The sequence below is a fragment of the Peromyscus californicus genome, unplaced genomic scaffold (genome assembly GCF_007827085.1).
Source record: "Peromyscus californicus insignis strain IS unplaced genomic scaffold, ASM782708v3 Scaffold_4__1_contigs__length_199733344, whole genome shotgun sequence".
NCBI classification, from domain to species: Eukaryota; Metazoa; Chordata; class Mammalia; order Rodentia; family Cricetidae; genus Peromyscus; species Peromyscus californicus.
Window position 1 is genome coordinate 109,756,759 of NW_026294562.1, and position 22,622 is coordinate 109,779,380.

Consider the following 22,622-nt stretch of genomic DNA (forward strand, 5'->3'; position numbering starts at 1 on the left):
GCCTGACGCGAGCGGCCACCCCTTCCCACGCCTCGTGCCTGCCCGGCTTCCCCCGCACTTCGCCGGAGGAACAACCACTGCTCCACCAGTCGGGGAAGAACGTCCCTCCAAACCCGTCTCTACCCTCAGCCTGACAGGAAGGGTCGCTCACCAGGATAAGTGACCCGCCCTGCGTTGCCTTTTCTGATTGGCTCCCGGGAAGCTCCGTCGAGGCGGTACTTCCGGCGGAAGGGAAGGCGGGAGATTCGATTGCTGGCGTTATGCTGAGCCGCTGAGTCTGGGCTGCCGGCGTCCTTCCGTGGTTGCCCGGGCTTGTCCCGATCCTCTGCCTCAGGTGAGACGCTGAAGAAAGGTTCTTGAGGGGCTCTAGGTGGACAGACTACTAACGAGGCGCTGTGGCCCTGCGCTCCACATGGTTTTATTTCAGGACCCATCGCCGTAAAGAGCGGATACGAGGTTAGAGGGGCAAGTCATTTTCATGTTCCTTGGAGAGTGTTTATCAACATTTACCATTGCTGCAGAGCCCCAGAAGTCCAGAGAGTGGAAGGCTCGACTTTCTTCTGGAGATGTTAAACTGTCAACTGGCTACGATGCAGAGTAGTGCTTGGTGCTGGGAAAGGTTTTTTTTGTTTTTGTTTTTCTCATTCGAATTGCTTTGATTGCCTAGAGAAAATATTTAGCCGAATAATGCTCGCAATCCAGAAATTGAAAGATTTCTAGACTCCTTGATCTGTCGCATCCACTGCTGAAATCCTGCCCTACTCTCCACTGAACACTGCCACTACCATAGTCTAACCTGTGAGTGTTGCATAGGTGTGACAGTCGTATTTCCCCTGTTTGTCCACTCCCCACAGGCAGATAGATGAAAATTTTGACCAAGGTACTCTACGTTTAAACTCTTTAGATGCTCCTGTTTTCCCCGATGTTTTAAGTCCAAATTCCTTAACTAATGTTAGAAGCCGTTTGGCCTTGCTTGCCTCTCCAACTTCAGTTCTAGACCTTGCCACACCGACGCACACACCTCTCAGTGTGGGAGATCAATCCCAGAATATCACACTCTGTTCATGCCATATGTCACTGAATTATCCCCAACCCCTCCCCCAACTTTTTATTTCTGTCCACACCCCAGGCTTGTTCTGACTCTTGTTGTTTCTTAGTTTGCAAAACTTTTTTATTTTTTTATTTTTATTTATTTATTTATTTATTTTAGTTGGTGGTAACAGGATTTCATACCAAAGGCTGGCCTTGAACTCCTAATCATCCAGCCTCTGTCTCCCAAATGCTAGATTTATAGGTATGTTCCTCCAAGGCTGGCTTCCAAAGCCTTCTTAAAAGCTATTTCCTGACCTTGCAAAACTGATCACAGAGCACTCCCTAATCTTTTATTCATTCTTCAGGTAAATTTTTAAGTGCCTCCCACTATGCCAAGAATGACCAGGTATTGGATGACTTCGATTAACAAGAGAGATTGCTGTCCTAAGGGTAAGTACCTTTTTTAGATAAAATTAACAAACAGAATAGCAAAATTGAGTGTGGTGAAGTACATCTATAATCCGGCACTCCAGTTTGAAGCCAGCCTGGGCTACAGAAAAATCCTGTCTTTAAAAAGGGGATAGATAAGCATGGGTCTGGAAGGTCCTGTCTAAAGAATTGATATTAAGCTGGTGACTATGATGTGACTTTCTGGGGAAGGGGACAAGAAGAGAAAGAGGAGTCCTAGGTATCTGGCCATAATGGATTTGGGTCTTTTTTTGAAACTGGGTCTCATTATGTATACTTGGCTAGACTGTAGCTTACTGTGTGGACCAGGCTAGCCTCAAACTCACAGAAATCACTCTGCCTCTACCTCCAGGTGGGATTGAAGGTGGATACCACCACACTCAACTTTCCTTTTTATGTTTGAGAAAGAACTTGAAGGTGGGTGGGTAGGAAGGTGGGGAAGGGAAAGAACATGATCAAAATATATTGTATGAAATTCTAAAAGAATAACTATTAAAAAGAAAGAATAAGCTGGGCAGGAGACAGAGACAGGCAGATCTTTGTGAGTTCGAGGCCAGCCTGAACTACATAGATAGACCCTGTCTCAAAAACAAACAAAAAAAGGAGTAGCTGGGCGGTGGTGGCGCACGCCTTTAATCCCAGCACTCGGGAGGCAGAGGCAGGTGGATCTTTGTGAGTTCGAGGCCAGCCTGGTCTACAGAGCGAGATCCAGGAAAGGTGCAAAGCTACACAGAGAAACCCTGTCTCGAAAAACCAAAAAAAAAAAAAAAAGGAGTAAAATGGTGGCTATGATGTGGCATATGAAGGGTGGGAGTGGAGAGGGAAGGAAGAGTCTTAGGTATCTGACCATATGGCTAGTTAGAAGTATTACTAAGTACCAAAATTGAGATTTTGTGGCAAAAAAAGTTTTAAAAGGATTCAATTTTTTGTTACTTATTAAACTTTGAATTTGTGAGACTTCCAAATATAGTTGGCTCATGTGTAAGAAGTTACATTATGGAAGTCTTTGCATTGTTTTATTGATACACATTGGTGAATAAAGCAGGTTGTCTGCCTGATCCACAAATAACTTCCTGATTTGGAACACAGAAGTCCTATTTATTCTCTACCTCAAATGCTCCGAGCTTCTCCATCTCTGTTACAAATATCCCAGAAATGATACCAAAAATAGAAAAGCTGTATTGAACACCCTGTGAGGCTTTCCATGTAATTTTCAAGAGTATTTTGCCTTCTGCTGTAAATTTTGTTTCTGTCTTTTGTGCATTTAATTTTCAGTATCCTTTAGGAAATCCTTCTGACTGCCTTTTGAAAAGTTAGATATGAGCCAGGCGGTGGTGGCGCACGCCTTTAATCCCAGCACTTGGGAGGCAGAGCCAGGCGGATCTCTGTGAGTTCGAGGCCAGCCTGGGCTACCAAGTGAGTTCCAGGAAAGGCGCAAAGCTACACAGAGAAACCCTGTCTCGAAAAACCAAAAAAAAAAAAAGAAAAGTTAGATATTGTATGTGTTTTTGAAGAAGATCATAGGTGTTAAGAAAACTATTCACAGTAATTTCTCCTTTTCTAGTGAGGCCTCTGGGCTGTAAAACAGGAAATCAGAAGTCTAGGATTATCTCACAAGGCATGAAAAGTTTTCTTCTAGGTTTTGGGTGATGGTAGTGGTGTGTGTGCTGTTTGTATTTTTGTGTTTAGGTTTGCTCTACCGCTGAGCAATACCCTGAGTCAACATGAAAAGTGGAAGGAGTGAAAAAGGGGAACTAGTTCACCCCTCCCCCTTATATCATTAAAGTGGAGGATTGACTTCCTCCAGGATGACTGCATGCTTTCAACAGTCTTGAGAAACATAGCTTATTAAGTATGATGCTGGGCAGACAATCTGAAGGGCTGGAAAGACTGGTGGCCTACTTGTCAGAAGACATGACATCCAGATATGACTCCACCTGCATCCTAACTTTTTTAAATTTATTTTTCATTATTATTTTTATATTCTCTATGTACAAGTGTTTTACCTTCATGTAAGTCTGTGCAGTGCATACACTCCTGGTTCCTGTGGCAACCAGAAAGGGGCAGTGAATCTCCTGAGACTGTCTGTTAACTATGGATATTAACAGACAGTTGTGAGCTGTCATGCAGGTGCTAGGAATCAAACCCAGGTCCTCTGGAAGAGTAGCCAGTGCTCTTAACCACTGAGCCATCTCTCCTGTACTGCATCCTGACTTTTTTTTTTTTTTTTTTTTTTTTTGGTTTTTTCGAGACAGGGTTTCTCTGTGTAGCTTTGCGCCTTTCCTGGGACTCACTTGGTAGTCCAGGCTGGCCTCGAACTCACAGAGATCCGCCTGGCTCTGCCTCCCGAGTGTTGGGATTAAAGGCGTGCGCCACCACCGCCCGGCTTTGCATCCTGACTTTTAATTAGTCATTTAAATTCTCTGGTTAGATCACATAATGATGTGAAGACTGCACAGAAGAATGCATTCAAAAGAAATTATGAACCCAACTGAACTAAAAACCTTAAGATAGGATCCATTATATTTATTTTTTGATAATTTTGTATAATTTATTTTGATCATATTCTTTCCCCTCTCCCAGCACCTTCCCCAATTCTCTGCCTACCTTACTTTATGTTCTTTCTCTCCCTTAAGAAAAAGAGTCCAACTTGTGTTGGCCTTGCCATGGAGTGTGCTTTATATATTCAGTGGCACTCCGCTGAAGAAAAGTGACTTCCTCCTCCCAGCGACTATCAGTTGAAAATAGCTTCTTGACTAGGGGTAAGAATTTCTGTTCCATTCTCCTTTTCCATGCTGGGATTTTTATCTGCTTGTGCAGGTCTTGTGTGTGCTGTCCCAGTAAAGTCTAAGAGTAATTTCACTATCATGAAAGTGGGGTACACTTGTTATAATCAAAGAATTTATATCCAGTGCTGTTAGCAGCAGCAGGAAAACCTCTCAGCATATCAACCAGCAGCCAGAGGAGTTCCCTTCCTCCTTAGGGACCTCCACCAGCTAAACCTGATCCTTGCTATGCCTCAGAAGAGAACTTCTGAGGTGAACTGCTTAGGTTTAGGGATGAAAGAAGATTGTGAATGTGTTAAAACTCAAAAAATCCTAGCTAGAAGTTTATTTGCTGTTTTTAACATCCATATTTGAAAAGTCTTCAGATCATATATTTACATATACAACTTTGGCTTATCAATTGCATTAAAGTTTCTGGACTCAGTAAAAAAGACAAACTAGAGGTACTTCTTTCCCTTCTCATGTCCCCTCAGTTTTCCCTTTCTATCTTACCTCATTGCCATTGACAGAACTATCTCTAGAGTGAAGAGGATGCTCTACATATTAATTCACTCCATGGTCCTTCATTAAGTACCTTTCTTTATACCTCTCTTTTCTTTCTTTCTTTTTTTTGGTGGTTTTTTTTTTTTTGTAGGGGGGGAGGGGTGTTCCAAGACAGTTCTGTATAGCCATGGCTGTCTTGGAACTAACTCTGTAGACCAGGCTGGTCTTGAACTCATAGAGATGTACCTGCCTCTGCCTTGAGTGCTGGACTTAAAGGTGTGCACCACAACACCCAGCTTCCTTGTTACAATTCTTCATGATAAATTAGGAAGTATCTTTGCTATAGTGTAGTTCCCCCATATAGCTTTAAGACTAAGCCTGTGCCTTCCTTCATGGACACTGACCTAGACAATCTCTGGAAGACAAAGGAACAATTAGTTCTCCTCAGTGTACATAACACTTAGACTTTCCCCGACTCCTTCTCAATCTTATTTCTGCTTTCATATGTGTGAGATTAGGAAGAGCTGATGTTTCCTTGTGTTATTGCTAAGTTTCCTACCTAGCATTTTTGTTGTGTTTTTCTTATTATAAAAGCTATACATTTAGGGGAGAAATGGCTTAGCTGTTAAGAGATCTTGCTGCTCTTGTAGAGAATCTAGGCTCAATTTTCAGCACCCATATCCAGCGGCTTACAATCACCTGTAATATCACCTCCAGGAGATTCATGGGCACTTGCACACAGATGCATATACACATAGAGACAAACGCATACATATAAATAAAAATAAAATAAATATTCCCCCCAAAACTATACACTGAGAAAATATTTTAGATGTATAAAAAATTTTAATGGTTTTTTAATGCCATCACTCTGACAGAAAATACTTTTTTCTAAACAAAATTATATTATCCTAATTCTGTCTCTTCCCTTACCCCACCTTACCTCCAAGTAAAAACCTGATCAGTCTCTATATTTTCTCATGGTATTGTGTACACACTTACATCACTTGTCACCAGTACAGAGGTTTTTTGTTTTTTTGTTTGTTTTTTTTTTCATCATTTTCTGTCATCTCTTATACTAGAACATAAATCTAATAACTAGGAAAGGACTGTGTCTGTCTGTCCTTAACTTACATATAGCAACAATTGGCATTTAGCAAGTGTACAGTATATTATAGTAAGTAAATATATTGAGCTTATTAAGTTGGAACATGGTTTGCTGACTGATGGAGCTGAAAGAAATGTAATACTGTACTGTCATCCTTCCCAACAAAATAGAAAGGAGAAAAAATTAGAGGGAAGCCAGATATGAAGTTGTTCTCAGGTCTATAATGTTTTCCTAATTTTAGTACTTATTCAATCCTGGTACCTTATCAAACATGCATTCACCATAATCCATGCCAAGTAGTAGAGATATAAGATAGAAGATATTTATAATGAAGGATACAGGTTATGAAAACAAAGAAAAAAAAACTCTTGGGTGCTTAAAAGGAGCTTCCTCTACTATTGTCCTTCGTCTATTGAATGAAGTATCTTTTTACCATTTGGGCTTGCCAGGTGAAGCACCAATAGTAAAAATAATGAAAAAAAAATGAACTCTTTCATTTTAATTCTTAAATTCTTTTTATCATTCTGACTTGGCAGGTAAAGCACCAATAGTGAAAATAATGAAAAAATGGACTCTTTCATTTTAATTCTTAATTTACCTGTAAATTAATTTTTTTTGTTTTTACATACATATTAGATCCACTAGAGGGCAATAAACCCTTAAATAAAAGGCAACAGCCAACCTTCTTAAAATGTGAGCAATTCATCCTTGCATAATTTATAAATTAATTCTAAAATGTCATGCTTATATTGTTTTTCTTGTATTGGTAAGTTGTATTATCTAGACAGTCCTGGTGGCACAGATCTGTAATCCTACCTACTCGGAGGCTGAGTCAGGAGAATCACAAATTCCAGCCTTGGGAAACTTCCAGGACCCTCTCTCAAAAAGATGCTGAAAGTGTAGCCTGGTAGTAAAGTGCTTGCCTAGTGCATGTAAGGTCAGGGTTCAATCCTAGTACTTGGGGGAAAAAATATGTACCCACAATATAGCACAGTGACTTAGTTAAATTAAAAATCAATCCATCTAAAATTCCTATGTATTAAAATTCATAAAGAATATTTTTGATGGTGGAGGAAACAGTTAATTTGGCTTACAGTTTATAGTCTATCACAGAGGGAGGCCAAGGCAGGAACCTAGAAGCAGGAACTGAAACGGAGACCATGGAGGAACACTGCTTACTATTTGGCTCCCAGATTCCCATTCAGCTGCTTTTCTTAAACAGCACAAGCCTACTTGTCAAGCGATGGTACCACCGTGCATAAGGAATCATGTTGAATATCCACATTGACTACAGAATTCTATGTTGGACCTCCTGAAAATAGGCCCACAATAATCTTGTACCTTCTCTTGGGCTCTTTTCCTTCTTTTTGTTTGTTTTGTTCAATTCTAATATGTTAATTTTTGTTTTATTATATTTTTATTATCCTATAGAAGCCTGTTTGTTTTCTAATAAGAGACAAAGGGAATGATTGGAATGGGAGGGGAGGTAGAGAGGAACTGGGAGGTATAGAAAGAGAGGAAACCGTAATCAGGATGTATTATATGAGGGGAAAAAAATCTATTTCCAATAAAAGGGAAAAACTGGTGGAGGAAAAGAAACAAGCAAATAAAAAGAATTTAAAAAAAGAAAAACACACAGATACACACACAAAAACAAAATCCATAAAAATTCAGAAACCAATATGTACAAGCAAAAGATCAATAAGAAAAAAAATGCCCAAACAAAGAAATATGGTGCCAAAATATCATTGATTTTATTTTGTGTTGGCCATCTACTGCTGGGCATGGAGTCTACCCTTAAGTGTAGTTTATATATCTAATGAGACTTCCATGGGAAAATCTTATTTTCATAGAAATGTCATGTTCTGACACAGGATTCATATGAATCTTCCACAGTCAACACATTTCTGGTGATGATACTTGAAAAGGTATGCCTAACTGAATTCCAGCTGATACCAGTTTCCAAAACAGGTCATACATTTTTACAAATTGATATAACTCTCTGAAACACAGAGTCCTTTATTTGAAAACATTTATTTTATTAGCTTATTAGTATAAGCTAATCCATGAGAAAATTGGTAAGCCCATGTACAATTTAAAGAACTTAAAGTTAGAAAAGAGAACATTGCTCTTTTATTTAATATGCTTATATAAACAAGGAATGTTTTTTTAAAAAAAAAACCTGACCTCCTAGACTTTATAATATTTTTATTTGCTAGATGTAAGTCCCTTTTCTATCCCCAAACTGTAAAACTACTCAATGAAATCTACTAAAGCAGTTTTCAGCTTCTGTCCAAGTAATTGAAGCTACTCAGGATCACTTTAGCCTATGAGTTCAAGACCAGCCTGTACACAATAGGGAGAACCCTCAAAAGCACAGTGAAGAAGAAGAAAGAAGTTGTTTCATGGAATATCCTTCCCATTAAAATTGTAAACACAACTAATAATATCTTTTGTAAAAAATGTGGACCCTACTCCTTCCTCATACTGGGTCACCTTCCTCAGCCTTAATACATGGGGAGGTGTTTAGTCTTACTGTAACTATATATGCCATGCTTTGTTGATACTCATGGGAGACCTGCCCTTTCCTAAACAGAAACTGAGCAGAAGTGGGAACGGAGAGGAGTGGGAAGAGGGACTGGGAGGAGAGGAGGGAGCAGAAACTGCAGCCAGGACATAAAATAAATAAATGAATAAATTTATTTAAAAAAAATGTGAACAGGCTAAATGATGTCTCTTCTGAATTACTAGAATATACTACTTATTCAGAAGTAGTAGTTCAGTTTTTCAGTACCTCATTATAGAGCTTAGGACGTAGCTCAGTAATAGGGTGCTTGAATACCATGTATGTGGCCCTAGATTTAATCCAGTACTTTAAAAAAAAAAAAAAAAAAAGCCAGTGTATTGACACTGCCTTCATTTTGATAATGAAACAAAAGATAATATTGACTGACTGGTTTTCATAAGGAAAAAATTCACATGTGATTTAACATTTGCATTGAGTCCCATGCTTGTTTTCTTTTATAGGACAAAATATAGACATATGAATAGAAGACGGAAATTCCTTCTTGCCTCAGTGCTTGCTCTCCAAAATTCAAGTTTTATATATCCATCATGTCAAAGGTGCTTCTCTCGTATAGTCCTTGACTCCAAAAGGTAAAATTAAAGACCGTATGTGAGGGTGCAGAGACCCACAGAGGTTTCCTAGTGAGAACTTACTCAGGGTCCGAGAATCTGAGCTTGCTTTACCCAGCAGAGCTGCTTCAGGGGATGATTTGACCATGGGCGTGGTTACTAGGTGTTTGGAAGGATCTACACTTGGCTGTGTGGTATGCTTTGATCTAGCAAGCTGAGAGGTGTTTTGCCCTGCCCTTTAGCATGGTTATAAAAAACCCTTTTGAAGAGGCAGAAGGGGCCGCTGGGTATTGACCCATGTCCTCCCAAAGCTATCCTGTGTTTCTGTCTTTCTCCTGTTCGCTATCTTTCTATCCAATATTTTGTTATCCCTCTCTCCTCGTAGGAACCTTGGAAAAAGTGGGAGCTGGCCTCCCACATGAGGGGAAATACAAGTAGACACTTTCTATGACTTGGGGGAAGATGCACACTAAATTCACCATACCAGAACATCAGATTCTCTCAGGAATTCTCAGGGTTGGTTCTTCTGTTAATCTTAGAATAGAATTGAGTGCTAATTCAGTTTCTAGGGGAAGTTTTAAGAATGTTTATTTTGTTTTTTTCATGGTCCTCACCTCAGGTTGTTTTTTTTTTTTTTTTTTCTTTTGTTTTGTTTTTTTTTTTCGGGGGTTGCGGGGAGAGGGGTTGAGACAGGGTTTCTCGGTATAACACTCCTGGCTGTCCTGGAACTCATTTGTAGACCAGGCTGGCCTGGAACTCACTGAGATCCGCCTGCCTCTGCCTCCCAAGTGCTGGGATTAAAGATGTGCGCCACCACCACCCAGTTTATTTTTTTAATATATATAAATAAATTTAGTAGCTGGCACCATCCTTACTATTACTTATAAAATGGTTGGAACTAGATGCGTTTCAGATTTCAGAACTTTGGAGATTTAAGAATATTTGCATAAACTTTGTTGGTTGAGTATTCCTAATCTAAATCTGAAAAACAAATGCTCCCAAATGGATGGATGTTTGTTTGTTAGTGAATGGGTCTCTGCAGTCCAAGGTGGTCTGTTGTGCTACCCCTGGTTTCTTTCTTTCTTTTTTGGTTTTTCAAGACAGGGTTTCTCCATGTAGTTTTGGTGCCTGTCCTAGAGCTTGCTCTATAGACCAGGCTGGCCTCAAACTCACAGAAATATGCCTGGCTCTACCTCCCGAGTGCTGGGATTAAAGGCGTGTACCACCACTGCCCAGCTTACCCTTGGTTTCAAAGTCTACAACGTTTTAAGTCATGTCAGTGCTCAGAAACTTTTGCAAGTACTCTGAAGTCAGATATTCTCAAATTCTATTAATCTATTGTTAATCTATTATACATCAACAACGTTGTTTGACTACATCTGAATACCATGATAAAATCATTGTAGCTAAGTATAGTTGAGAGCCCAAGGTATACCACCTATCTTTGTAGACTAGAAATGAAAAGTTGGCTTTGGAGTTTTTCTGCAACTTTGTGTCTAGACTTAAGATAAAGATGTTAGTAACACCTAGTAATATATAAATAGAATTAGTGAGCTAAAAATTTTCACTAGTCACTGACCAATTTAGAATTGAATGGAGTTTAAGGAGGAATCAAGAACCTTTCTTAAAAACACGATGAAATATTTAGAGTTCATAGAATTGCAGATGGGTGGTAGCAGCTACTCAGAGTATGTTACAGGGCAAGAATTGGAGATTCTGTGAGCCTAAATACTTATTTGTAAAGTAGAATAATGATACCTACAATGTGGAATAATTATAGAGATAATGCACAGAAATCTAGTGCAATACGTGATATATATGAGGATTTCTAAGATGCCACCCATTTTTACTGAAAATCTCTTCCAAGTATACTTTTCCTATTGCAGTATATCATGATGGTTGACAGCATTATTCTATGGAACCAGAATGCCTGAGTTTAATCTTACCACTGCCAATTTTGGATGGCAGGGGAATAAGACAAGGTCTTACTCTATGACCCAGGTTGGCCTGGAACTCACTGTATATCACAATCTAACCTCAAACTTGTAGCAGCCCTTCTGTCTAAGCATCTCAAATAGGGAGATTATAAACATTAGCCACAATATCATTCCCCAACTCTCAGTTATAGCTGTGTGGTCTTGCACAAGTCACTTAACTAGTTTGGGGCTAAAACTGAAGAAAAAACATTAGAATTTTTATAATCAGCTATATAGATACAAAGTATTTTTAAAACTTTGTGGTCTTTTCCAAGTGAGATAGAGTATCACTATATATCCCAGCTGGCCTTGAACTTGTGATCCTCTTGCCTCTGTTTCCCAGGTACTAAGATCACAGGCTTACATTACCATACCCAACAGACCAAGCGTTTATCTTGAAGATAATCTTTCACAAAAATTTGGGTTGAACAGTAATACCACTGTTAGCTCTCTAGACTAGTGTTACCAATATATACCACGTATGGATGTTTACTGTGTGCTAGGAATGGTGCTAGGAGATTTGCAGATAGTGTTTTCCTTTAATACAAGAGATTTTTATGAAGTGGGTGTTATTGTTGATACCAAATTTGAAGACAGCTGAAGCTTAGAAAAGTGAAGTAACTTACCCCAAATCACACACCCAGCTAGTTAGGGGCAGAAAGAAACATTCAAGGCTAAACAATATGACTAGGGTCTATATTCATACTTGCCATATTACTTCTGAACTAACAGTGCAGTTTATATTCAAATTCCACTTAAAATCCCACAGGAAAAGAGCTCCAGCTGGATCATTTAGATGCATAAAACCCCAAAGCACATGGTCCTTACCTGTGGAAATTTAATTCACTAGAAAGTAACAATGTGCCTATTCATATTACATTAACAACACCACAAAACTCAATTCTGATGCTTAACCTTTCCTATTTTCACTTCTACTTTCCTTTTTTTCTTACTAGAAATCAGCCAACGTAGAAAACAGAAATTCTTCTTTTCCATTGCCCTACTACCTTAGCCAAGTTTGTGATGAGTCCCCCCACCATAGCCTTTGCAGATCCTGTTTTTACCCCAAATCCTTAGCAATGGCAGCCATAGTAGGTGTTTTGTGTCCTATGGAGATAACTTCTTTTTTAACCTCCCAAGTTAAGCAGTAGAGATATTTAAAGAACAGCCTGAGGGCTAATGAGATGACTTGGTGACGTGTTCGCAGTGCAGGCATGAGGACCTGAGTTCAGAACCCCACGCCATGGTTTTTAAAACGTTGGTGTTTGTCTATAGTGCCAGTGCCAGGGAAGCAGAGGCAGGATGATGCCTGGAGCTTGCTGGTAGGTAGTATGCTGATCAGTAAGTTCCAGATTCAATGAAAGACTCTTATCTCAAACCAAATAAGGTGTTCCTCCTAGGGATCTAATATGCAATGGCTGCAAACAGCAGCGACCTTGGAGTATATGCAGCCTGTTGCTTATATGGTTCCCTAAGGAACCTTGAAGACAATTTTATGGTGGACAGTCATGTCTCTTATATCAATGCTTTCTCCAGTCTGACCTCCAGAAAGGTATGTGGGGTGCCTTTGGGAAGCCCTGGGGCACACTGACTAGGGTTCACACTGCCCAGGTCATCATGTATATCCACACCAAGCTGAAGAATAAGGAACATGTGATTGAAGCCCTTCATGGAGCCAAGTGCAAGTTCTCTGGGCATCAGAAGATCTCGAAACGGGGCAACACCAAATTTAATGCAGATGAATTTGAAGGCATAGTAGTTGAGAAAAGGCTGATATTGATGCATATGATGCCTGTGGGGTCATTATATCTCCAGTGTGGTCCTCTGAACAAGTGACAAGCCCTGCACTCCTGAGGATTTAAATTGGAGAGAAGTAGAGGAAGACACCCAGCACCAACCTCTAGCCTCCACAGACACCTGCACACGTAGAAACACACAAATTACAATATTCAGAGTCTTATTACATCATGGAATCACTTTTGGGGAGAGATTGGAGTAGTAATCATAAATATCTCTAAGTGCAGTAGTAGGTAGGTCTCTGAAGACCTCACCTTAGTCTCAGCATTCTCATTCTTGTATTAGGAATTCAGTTGGAAGAGTTCCATGATACAAAGATAAGGCATTAATATAGAAGTTAATATAAGTACTTAACTACCAAGTGTGTACGTGAACACTCAGCATGACATATATGTGATGTATATTATGCCAAAAATTATAAATAAGAGATTTATCCACATAGGCTGTCTCTGCTGTATATGATAAATATAACCAGCTCAAACATGCAAATTGTCTTCTGAGTAACGTAATAGAACAAATCCATAGTCCCTTTAGTCTAAGGATCTGTCTCAACACTCATAAATTCCTTTCCCTGATGGAAATGAGAATCAGAGCTGCTTGTGAGGCACTGTTCCTGGGGAGACCTGAACAAATGTCTACTCACCCCAGATACGGAACTGACGACAGACCAAAGTCCAGCTTGGTGAACCAGTGGGTTTTCTGGGGTTGCTTACAGGAATATGGGTACAGGAGCAGAAATGACTCAGAGACAGCTGCATCACCAAGGCCCAGCCCAGCATGGATGACTTCTCCTGATAGCTGGAGACCTGGGGCACATTACACAGCCTGTAGGCAGCTCAACAGTTTGGAGAGCATCCTTTCCAGTTGCTCTGAGAGTCTTCTAGGCAGCTCCGCTTATCTGAGAATGGATCTAGAATTTAAATCAGAGGTCTCTGTTTTGAATATATTGTCTATGCCCTTGCTTTTCCATCAGCTTCACATGGGAGCTTATTAGAAATACAGAATTATGCCGGGCGGTGGTGGCGCACGCCTTTAATCCCAGCACTCGGGAGGCAGAGCCAGGCGGATCTTTGTGAGTTCAAGGCCAACCTGGGCTACCAAGTGAGTTCCAGGAAAGGCGCAAAGCTACACAGAGAAACCCTGTCTTGAAAAACCAAAAAAAAAATAAAATTAAATTAAATTAAAAAAAGAAATACAGAATTATCCTATGAATCTTGTCCCAGGCTTACAGAATCAGAATTTTAATTTTAGCAGGATCCTCAGGTGATTGGTATGCTGTTAAAGTTTTTGAGAGGTGAAATAAATATCTTCAATATATTTATGTTTTATAAAAGTATATACATAATATATACATACAGTAAAACAAATAGGCCTGGACTTTGTCAAGCTGTCATTGCCATTATATTTGTCATCAATCATATTTTTTATAGTTATGATAAGAAAAAATTAAGAACTTTAGGATAGGAAACGACAGTTTCAGATTTGAGTCAAAATTCACTGCCACCTTGGGCAAAAATTCAAACCAGTTTTCCCATTTTTAAAGAGGGTAAACACAGAATGAATTGATATGTGTTAGAAACTTCCATAAATACAAAATATTGATGCATATTATTTTAAGATTTGCTAGTAATTTTGCACCATACATAAATGCGTTATTACTTTAAAACTCTAAAAAATTTATTATGTATATTTGAAACAATTCACTCTACTATACCTTGGGACTAATAAAAATAGGTTTATATTATAGTAAGTCAGTTTTCCTTATTCTATGGCCATCTTACAGCACAGATTAGCAGATTTGAATGAGATTATATGAAAGGATTCGTACAGATTCATCTTCAGTGTTGCAAAAAAAAGTAATAATTAGCACAAATCTATGATAGTGTTGAATCGTTTCAAGAGCTAAGGAGTATAGACTGCACCAATTAGCTCCCTGGCAGCAATCAAACATATGAAGCCATTGTTAATCTGGATGTTTCTGTTTCTGCTTCCCTGCTGTCTAAGCCAGATTATTGCAACATGGAAAATTAAGACCCTAGTTTCTCCCATTTCTGTGTTTCATGAAAAATGAACCTCACAATTCTAAGATATTGCAGACTAGAGCAGGAAAAATACCACCTGGGCCTATAGCTCAGTGGTGAAGAATTTGCCCAGCAAGACATGGCAAGAATTCCTGAGGAAAATACAGTATAAGCACAACAGTAAGAAGCAGACTAACATTAGTTTGATAAGATTTGTGCCATAGTGATCACTTGATTTTGTTTTGTCTTTCCTGTGCATTGGATTTTACAGACCCAGTCCTCAGGATTTCAGGCATCTAGTAACTATTCCAAGACCAAGCAGTATATAACAAGAGATTTATACTTGATGTGCATTTTTAACTTCCCTTTGGTTACAATTGCATCTTATCTTATTATCTTGACAAGTTAAGTTGTATGCCTTTGATATGTAGTTTTTATAATCTATTATTCGTAACATATCCTGGTGAATTAAAGTAATTTTTAGGAGTTGGGGAGATCATGACTCCAGCCCTAGGGCATCCAATACCTCTGTTCTCAGAGGGCACCTGTACACCTGTGTACACATACAGATACATACACATAGAGAAAAAGAAATCTTTTTAAAACTTAAATTTCAGGACGTTAAGAAAAATACAAGCAAATTTTAATGACATTTTATTTTATTGTATTTTATTCTTCAAAACAAGGTCTCTCTGTGTAGCCCTAGCTGTCCTGGAACTAGCTCTGTAGACCAGTGTGGCCTCAAATTCAGAGATCTGCCTGGCTTACAAGTAAATTCTTGATATATAAATATTTCAAGGTTATTATTTTGTTACATTGTTTCCCATCAGTTTCTTAGCAGTTTAGTATATGTTTCTTTCGGTTTGGTGGTACTAAAATCTATAAAGTTCATCAAACTAGCTGTAGTAGTGCATGACTATAGTCCCATCTTCCTGGAGGTAGAGGTCAAGGGTTCCAAGAGTTCAAGGCCAGCCCTAGCTACATAACAGTCAGGGCCAGTTATGTCACACAAGATACTGTCTCAGGAAAGAGGGAAAAAAAAAGTTGTTGATCGTAAATAGTTTAAGAAGAAGTAAATTTGCTATTGCTATACAAACCATCATCCTAAATTTGGACAACTCTGTGCTGTCTCCCCAACTTTTCTAGGTCTTCTTGTCCCAAGTGTGGCTCTACTGGCAAAGCTGAAAGTGCCAGTTACAGATACAGACTTTCCTTAAAAGTGGCAGAATCCAGCAAATTGTGTATCATTACTGTGTTTGGGAGCTGCTTAGACACATTTTTTGGACTCACTGCCACTGGTTTGAAGAGGTAAGACTCTTTAAAGCATTCTTTTACCTGACTGCTCTTCTAGCATGCCAGTAGGGTTTGAAAATACATATGTTAAAGGTATTTGCATTTAATAAAAAGAAACTCTTTATCTCAGGCCATCAGTTTCCTTAAAAGGTAATCTACTGGAAAAAGAAAATTTTGCATAAATACATATGTTTTAAGTTTGGGGTTACTATTTAAAATATAAAATTCTAATCCAAGTTAGTCAATTCTTTCAATCACTTTGCAGATTTATCCCTTGAGTTTGACTATCTTAGTTAGGGTTTCTATTACTAGAAAGAGACACCATGACCACAGCAACTCTTATAAAGGAAAATACTTAACTGGGGTGGCTTACAGTTCAGAGGGTCAGTCTGTTATCATCATGGCAGGACATGATGGTGTGCAGGCAGACGTGGTGCTGGAGAGGGAGGTGAGAATTGTACATCTTGATCCGCAGACAGCAGGAAGTGAACTGACACTGGGTATAGCTTGAGCATAGGAAACCTCAAAAGCCTGCCCTCATGGTGACACACTTCCTCCAACAAAGCCACACGTCCTAATAATGCAACTCCCTATGAGCTTATGGGGGTCAGTTACATTCAAACTACCACACTGACCTAGTAAGACACAGCCTTGAGACTTTAAGAAGCCACATAAGAAAAGAATTATCTCATTGTCAACCATCTTCCCTCTTTCCTTAGTCATTTTTCAGAAGAAACATGCTCATATGATTGTACCTTAGAGCAAATTCATTTAGGAAAGGGACATTAGAAGGACCACATCTAGAATTGCAAGGAAAGGAAACCATCCCTCCTGCCCGTGTTGCTCTCACTCTTACCTAGTGTAGCTTTGGGGTCTGGAGAGTAAGTGTATACTTTTTTCCTTCGGTACTGTAGATTGAACTTAGGGCACACTTTACACATGCTAGTCTCCTGCTAAGCTCCTTCCCCAGACTTTGCAGGCATCTTGTTCACACTGGATAAGTTGGGTTTTTTGTGGGGCTTTAAATGTTTTTTCTCTCTTTATACTATGGGGATCTAGTAGGGGCAAAATGCCAAGGTCATACTTTTTTTTCTCTGTATGTAACTGACAAGGTTTGCTCCATATTTTAAAATAATTGTGTCTTCTGATTTTACTGCAAAGGTAAAATTTCAAAGTTCATCACTTTATTTTTTTTTTCCAAAGGTACCTTGAGGATTCTAGTGAAATCCCAGAACCCCTGGACAGTGTCAGAACGCAGAGCCTATTGACCACAGCAGTGGAAAATTGTTTTGTTGGACAAAGCTTTGTGTTTGGAGTGACGGTAATTGAGAACAGCTTCCTTTTGAATGTCCTCTCTTGATCCCCATTGTAATGAGATGATTGTAATTCTCCAAGTTGTTTTTAGAAGTTATGTAGGTATTAGAGCTTGTAGGAGCACTTGAAACTACAGAAATAGCTTACACGTGATCTATTTTAATATTATAGGTTACAGCTCCTATTATAAAAGCCAAAGAAACCCAATTCAATGTTTTCAGGGCTTTAAAGGGGGCAAATTTATTATGAATTGGAAAAACTATTAGATACTTGGTTTTGAAAGATTTCTTTTACTCTAAGTTCTGTACAAATTACATAGTAAAATTGTGTCTTCTATAAAAGAAGAGAAATAACCTCAAAGACAAATACCTAAATATTGATTAAAAACATTAGAAATATATTAAGGCCTATATGGTGATATACACCTTTAATCCCATCGCTCAGGAGGAAGAGCCAGATCGATCTCTGAGTTCAAGGCCAGCCTGGTTTACATAGCAAGTTCCAGGCTACACAGAGCTACAAAAAGAATAGATTAAGAAGAATGTTCTTAAATTAAATACATATACATAATAGTAGAAAGAGATAAAATGTACTAACTTTGAAGGAGTAGTAACAAACTATTCTAAACTAAAAAGGACAAATGGAAATTTGATTACACTCTAAATGGGATGTGGTAGAGAGAATATAGTACTACCAGATGGGAAAGCCCAAAGACAGAAACCAAGAGCTAAGGAACTTTACTTTGTTAAAATATTGTATGGTTTAGTTTTCCTTTTTCTATTCTTTCTTTCACAAATATAATAGTACCAGCATTTATAGGATACTAAGTATTATACAATTTTGTTTTTTTTTTTTTTTTGTTTTTTTGGTTTTTTTTTTTTTTTGGTTTTTCGAGACAGGGTTTCTCTGTGTAGCTTTGCGCCTTTCCTGGAACTCACTCGGTAGCCCAGGCTGGCCTTGAACTCACAGAGATCCGCCTGGCTCTGCCTCCCAAGTGCTGGGATTAAAGGCGTGCGCCACCACCGCCCGGCCCAATTTTGTTATTGTTAATCAACAGGCTTTATTTCATAAATGAGAAAATAAGGCACAGAGGAGTTAAATAATGTATCCAGAACCCCAGCATTCCTAGTAACTGCTGAAACAAAGATTTGAAGTTAAGTCTCTGTGCCCAAGTTCATAGTCTTTGGTATGTGCTATTCTTTGGTATGTGCTATTCTTTTTTTTTTTTTTTTTTTTTTGGTTTTTCGAGACAGGGTTTCTCTGTATAGCTTTGGCGCCTTTCCTAGAACTCACTCTGTAGCCCAGGCTGGCCTCGAACTCACAGAGATCCACCTGCCTCTGCCTCCCAAGTGCTGGGATTAAAGGCGTGCGCCACCACTGCCCGGCTAAGGTATGTGCTATTCTTTCAGGAGTTGGAGTTAAAGGAGTTATCATCATATCTCATTTAACCTTTAAATTCATGTTTTCTCCTTGAGCCAAGAGAAAGCCATTTTGTTCTCATTAAATTCATTTACTTCTTTCATAGAATTTTGGAGATGTATGTGAACATGACTCAGCCAGCAGTAACTTCTTGCAGCCATGCTGTAAGCACAAAGGAGAAGTCAGAACACTAGTAGCTTCCCAGATAGTTCTGCCTGACCCACATGTTACAGGCTTTACTGTCATCGCCTGCTTAAATCAGCTTTTGCACAGTTCCAATTTCAAGAAACATCGTTGTGACTCTCAGGAGTATAGCAGCAACTCACTCACTTTAGGTCACTCAGACAGTGATCTTAGCAGCATACATGACTCTGTGAAAACATCCTGTTTTCTGGAGTCCTATAGCAGAGATGATCTTTTCAGATTCTGGCAGCCATCACTTGAACTGACTTCTACTGACTCACAATTAACATCTAATAATGACTCTTCAGCTTCAGAACAAATCATGGCCAGTGGTACTCCTAACCAAAACAGACATTGCATCTCCTTTTCTGAAGTCACAGGTTCTAAGAACTGCCATGATCCCCTACAGAGTTCACGGAGCCTTGTTTCTTGTATGGACAAGAATAATACAACAGGAAAGTTGGGCGGAGAATTTGGTTTACAAGCTAATCATCTGAGTCCAGTTTGCCCCAGTTTTCATGAAACTAGGCTGTCTGACTCTAATTTATTCCCTTCACAAATGCAAGAACCCTTTGAAGAAGATAATGAAGAATGCTACAGTGAAGCAGAAATTAAAAATGAATATTCTCAGTATGACATCCCATGTTACCAGCATCGTGACGTAAATACTACCACCATCCTTCAAGAGAGATCTGCATTTGCCTTGTCATCACTCAGACATGAGGAAAGAACAAGTACTTTCCAGAACTGTGACTCCTTGATTTGGGATGATCTGCCATTCTCTGAAAGCCTGAACAAGTTTCTGGCAGTTGTTGAAAGTGAGATTGCTGTAACTGAGACAGACGCTAAGGCTAGAAAACAGGTTACAGATAATGACACTGATAAATTCCACACAGAGCACAGCAGGTTATCTGTGACTCCCAGGAGAAATACTGGAGCCTTGACTACACTGCCTTTAGGCTTAAGGTCATCACAAGCAATGGGAAAAGAAAACTCTAGTAAAGAGAACTTTTCCAACTCTGAATCTAATCCAAGTCCTCAAATTCAAAAAGAATCAAAACCCAACAAGACAGCAGAGGCTGTCTCTATAGGCAGTAATAGAAGTGATATCTCAGAGTATTTTCTACCAGATACTTGCCTGTCAGCTCTGTTTACATCTTCAAAAGATATGGCAGCATCAGTTACCCAAAAGAGGACCACTGGGATCCTACAACAAAGGGATGAAATTTCACTCAGGCCTAGTACCTCAACAAGTGACTCTTCTTATCTTAGTAACAAATATTTTAATGGATGTGGAGAAAAATCACATTCAGAAACAAAAGGAAAATTGGCAAACTTGTGTTCTAAGAAATACAGTAATGTTTCTTATCTTCACAAATTAGAAAATAAGCAATATTATAGATGGTCAAAGAACCAAGATGACAATTTTACAATATGCCGGAAACTTACATATCCTTTAGAGACTCTTTGCAGTAGTCCAAGAAATACAAATATAGCAAAAGAATTACCTCACAGGCCTATCAATAATAACTTAACACAAAGTTATTCTGCTGATCATGAAGGTAGCTACAATGCATCTGCTGATCTTTTTGATGGTATTGCTAAAAATAAAGACATTGAAACAGAAATTACCAAAATATCACAGGATGTTTTGTTGCCGTGGGAAGCATCTTGCACAGAAAATTATCCTATAGATGAAAACTGCAGCCGTCCTTCACCAAAACTACCCTTGCAAAGCATATCAATGTCAAGGTATCCAAGAGCAAGTTCTCAGTCAGATTCAGAATGTGATTTTGAAGAAAGCCAAGACTTTGTTCCATGTTCACAGTCAACTCCAGTTGCAGGCTTCCACCAAAGAATTCATAGCTTACGTGGAATATTACCTTCCTTATATTCAAATCTTAATGCTAACTATAATAAAACAAAAATTTCTCCTGAAAATGAGAAGCGTCAAGCCACCTCATCCTGCCTGAAGAATGTAAAAACACCTAGCCAGAAATCCAAAAGTCCTGTTATATCTAGTTTGACACAACCAGCGATTTTCGACCACTGCCCTACTGCTGAATGCCTTGAAAGTGATATGGATGAATGGGTTCCCCCTACCACCAGAAAGGGATTTCTTTCAGATATTCTTGGATTCAAAGTCATATGTTTAAGGAAACGCCTTGCTGTTCATTATTCCCCTGACCAAAAAGAGTTACCAAGAAAGAAACTGATGAAAGTCGCACATAAAACCAACATGCTTAATTAAAAGTTAAGGAATATGTTTACAGGAAAGGTTGCAAAAACAGAAGTGTCCTAAGATAACTATAAATGATCAGGCTGAAAACAGGAAAAGTCCACTTTTGGATGTTTTTTCAGAGGTCAAATGTGGCCTTCCATTTTCAGAATACTGCCACTTTTAGTGTTTGAAACAAAAGTGCTTGGTCACCAAAATTATTTTCACATAAAGTCATATGAACCCAATTCCCAGAAATTTTAAATAAAGGCAAATCTGTTTGGAAATAGTTTTCTTTAATTGACACAGAAAGCAATCCTTGTATTGATTACTTAACAGAAAATCATTACTAGAGAATGGACTGTACTGAGTGCTGTTGGATCTTTCAAGGTTTCTCCAAGACTTTTTTCCAGAATACTGTGATTTAGGTAACTGAGTACTTTATCTTGCATTTGACTGTATTAATCTGTTGATTTTTGTATTTAAAAGTATTTGTTAAAATATAGACATCCAGAAATAAAGCCTTTACAAACCAGAATATCTTTATTATTGTTAACTAAGAGAAGAGCGTAACTGCTGGGCTGAGGTTGTAATACAAGGCTAGCTAAAAGGTCCCTAATCTCAATACGTTTTAGTCTATTGGATAAGGCAATGTCAATACTATACAGAAAGTGCAGTAGTGCAGATGTGTTTCTTTTACAGGAAGGTTCAAAGCTGACCGAATCTTTGGTACTTCACTACCAAGAACATCTTCATTGTTTTTCACATTTGATTAATATTCTGATCTTAGAATTGTTAAAGGTGAGAATGCTGCTTTGCATAAATGGGTAGTACAAAGTGACAGAAGTATTTTTAGGATCATTTCAGAGATCGTTGAAAATTTTATACTAATTCCAAGCTAAACTTCATTTAACAATCTTTAATGTAACTCAAGGCACTGGAGAAATGTGACAGTGGCTAATATCACTTGCTGCACAATTATGAGGATCAGAATTCAGATCTTATCACCCACATAACAATCGAGGTTTCCTGCAACACCTGTAACTGCAGCCCTTGTCTAGCCACTGCACACCACAGGCATGTGGGCAGGCACACATGCATGTGCATGCATCATAGAAATGCACAACAAACACATAAATAAATTTTTTAGAAAAAATAGAAACTCAAGTCTCAGCAGTTTTTAAAAATCAAACATTCTACACTGGAATTTAAATATACATTAATTTGTGCTTTACATATTTAGGAATGATCATAGAAAAATATTATGTCTTTGTTTTCCACAATTAAACTTTCTGTAAGCAGAAAATTGTTTGTGTAGTGAAAACACTTCGGTCCATAACATACAACACTTGTTGGCATCGCATGTCATAGCATGCATAGCTCAAAGTA

At 38.7% G+C, this 22,622-nt stretch overlaps 1 protein-coding gene and 1 pseudogene across 2 annotated transcripts; both read left to right on the forward strand.

The window, feature by feature from the left end:
• The first annotated feature begins 257 nt into the window (after positions 1 to 257).
• Positions 258 to 21,762, forward strand: Ddias (DNA damage induced apoptosis suppressor). 2 transcript variants are annotated; one of them, XM_052714056.1, is made up of 7 exons: positions 258 to 334; positions 1,398 to 1,482; positions 4,137 to 4,262; positions 8,905 to 9,033; positions 15,953 to 16,114; positions 17,303 to 17,420; positions 18,939 to 21,762. In XM_052714056.1, exons 4-7 carry the CDS (start codon positions 8,921 to 8,923, stop codon positions 21,264 to 21,266), a joined length of 2,721 nt encoding a protein of 906 aa, XP_052570016.1. In that variant the 5' UTR covers positions 258 to 334; positions 1,398 to 1,482; positions 4,137 to 4,262; positions 8,905 to 8,920; the 3' UTR covers positions 21,267 to 21,762. The 2 variants fall into 2 exon arrangements, with proteins under 2 accessions (XP_052570016.1, XP_052570017.1); XM_052714057.1 differs by lacking the exon at positions 258 to 334 and having other exon boundaries at positions 1,310 to 1,482.
• LOC128095825 (uncharacterized) lies at positions 12,361 to 12,481 on the forward strand (annotated as a pseudogene).
• Positions 21,763 to 22,622: the final 860 nt, after the last annotated feature.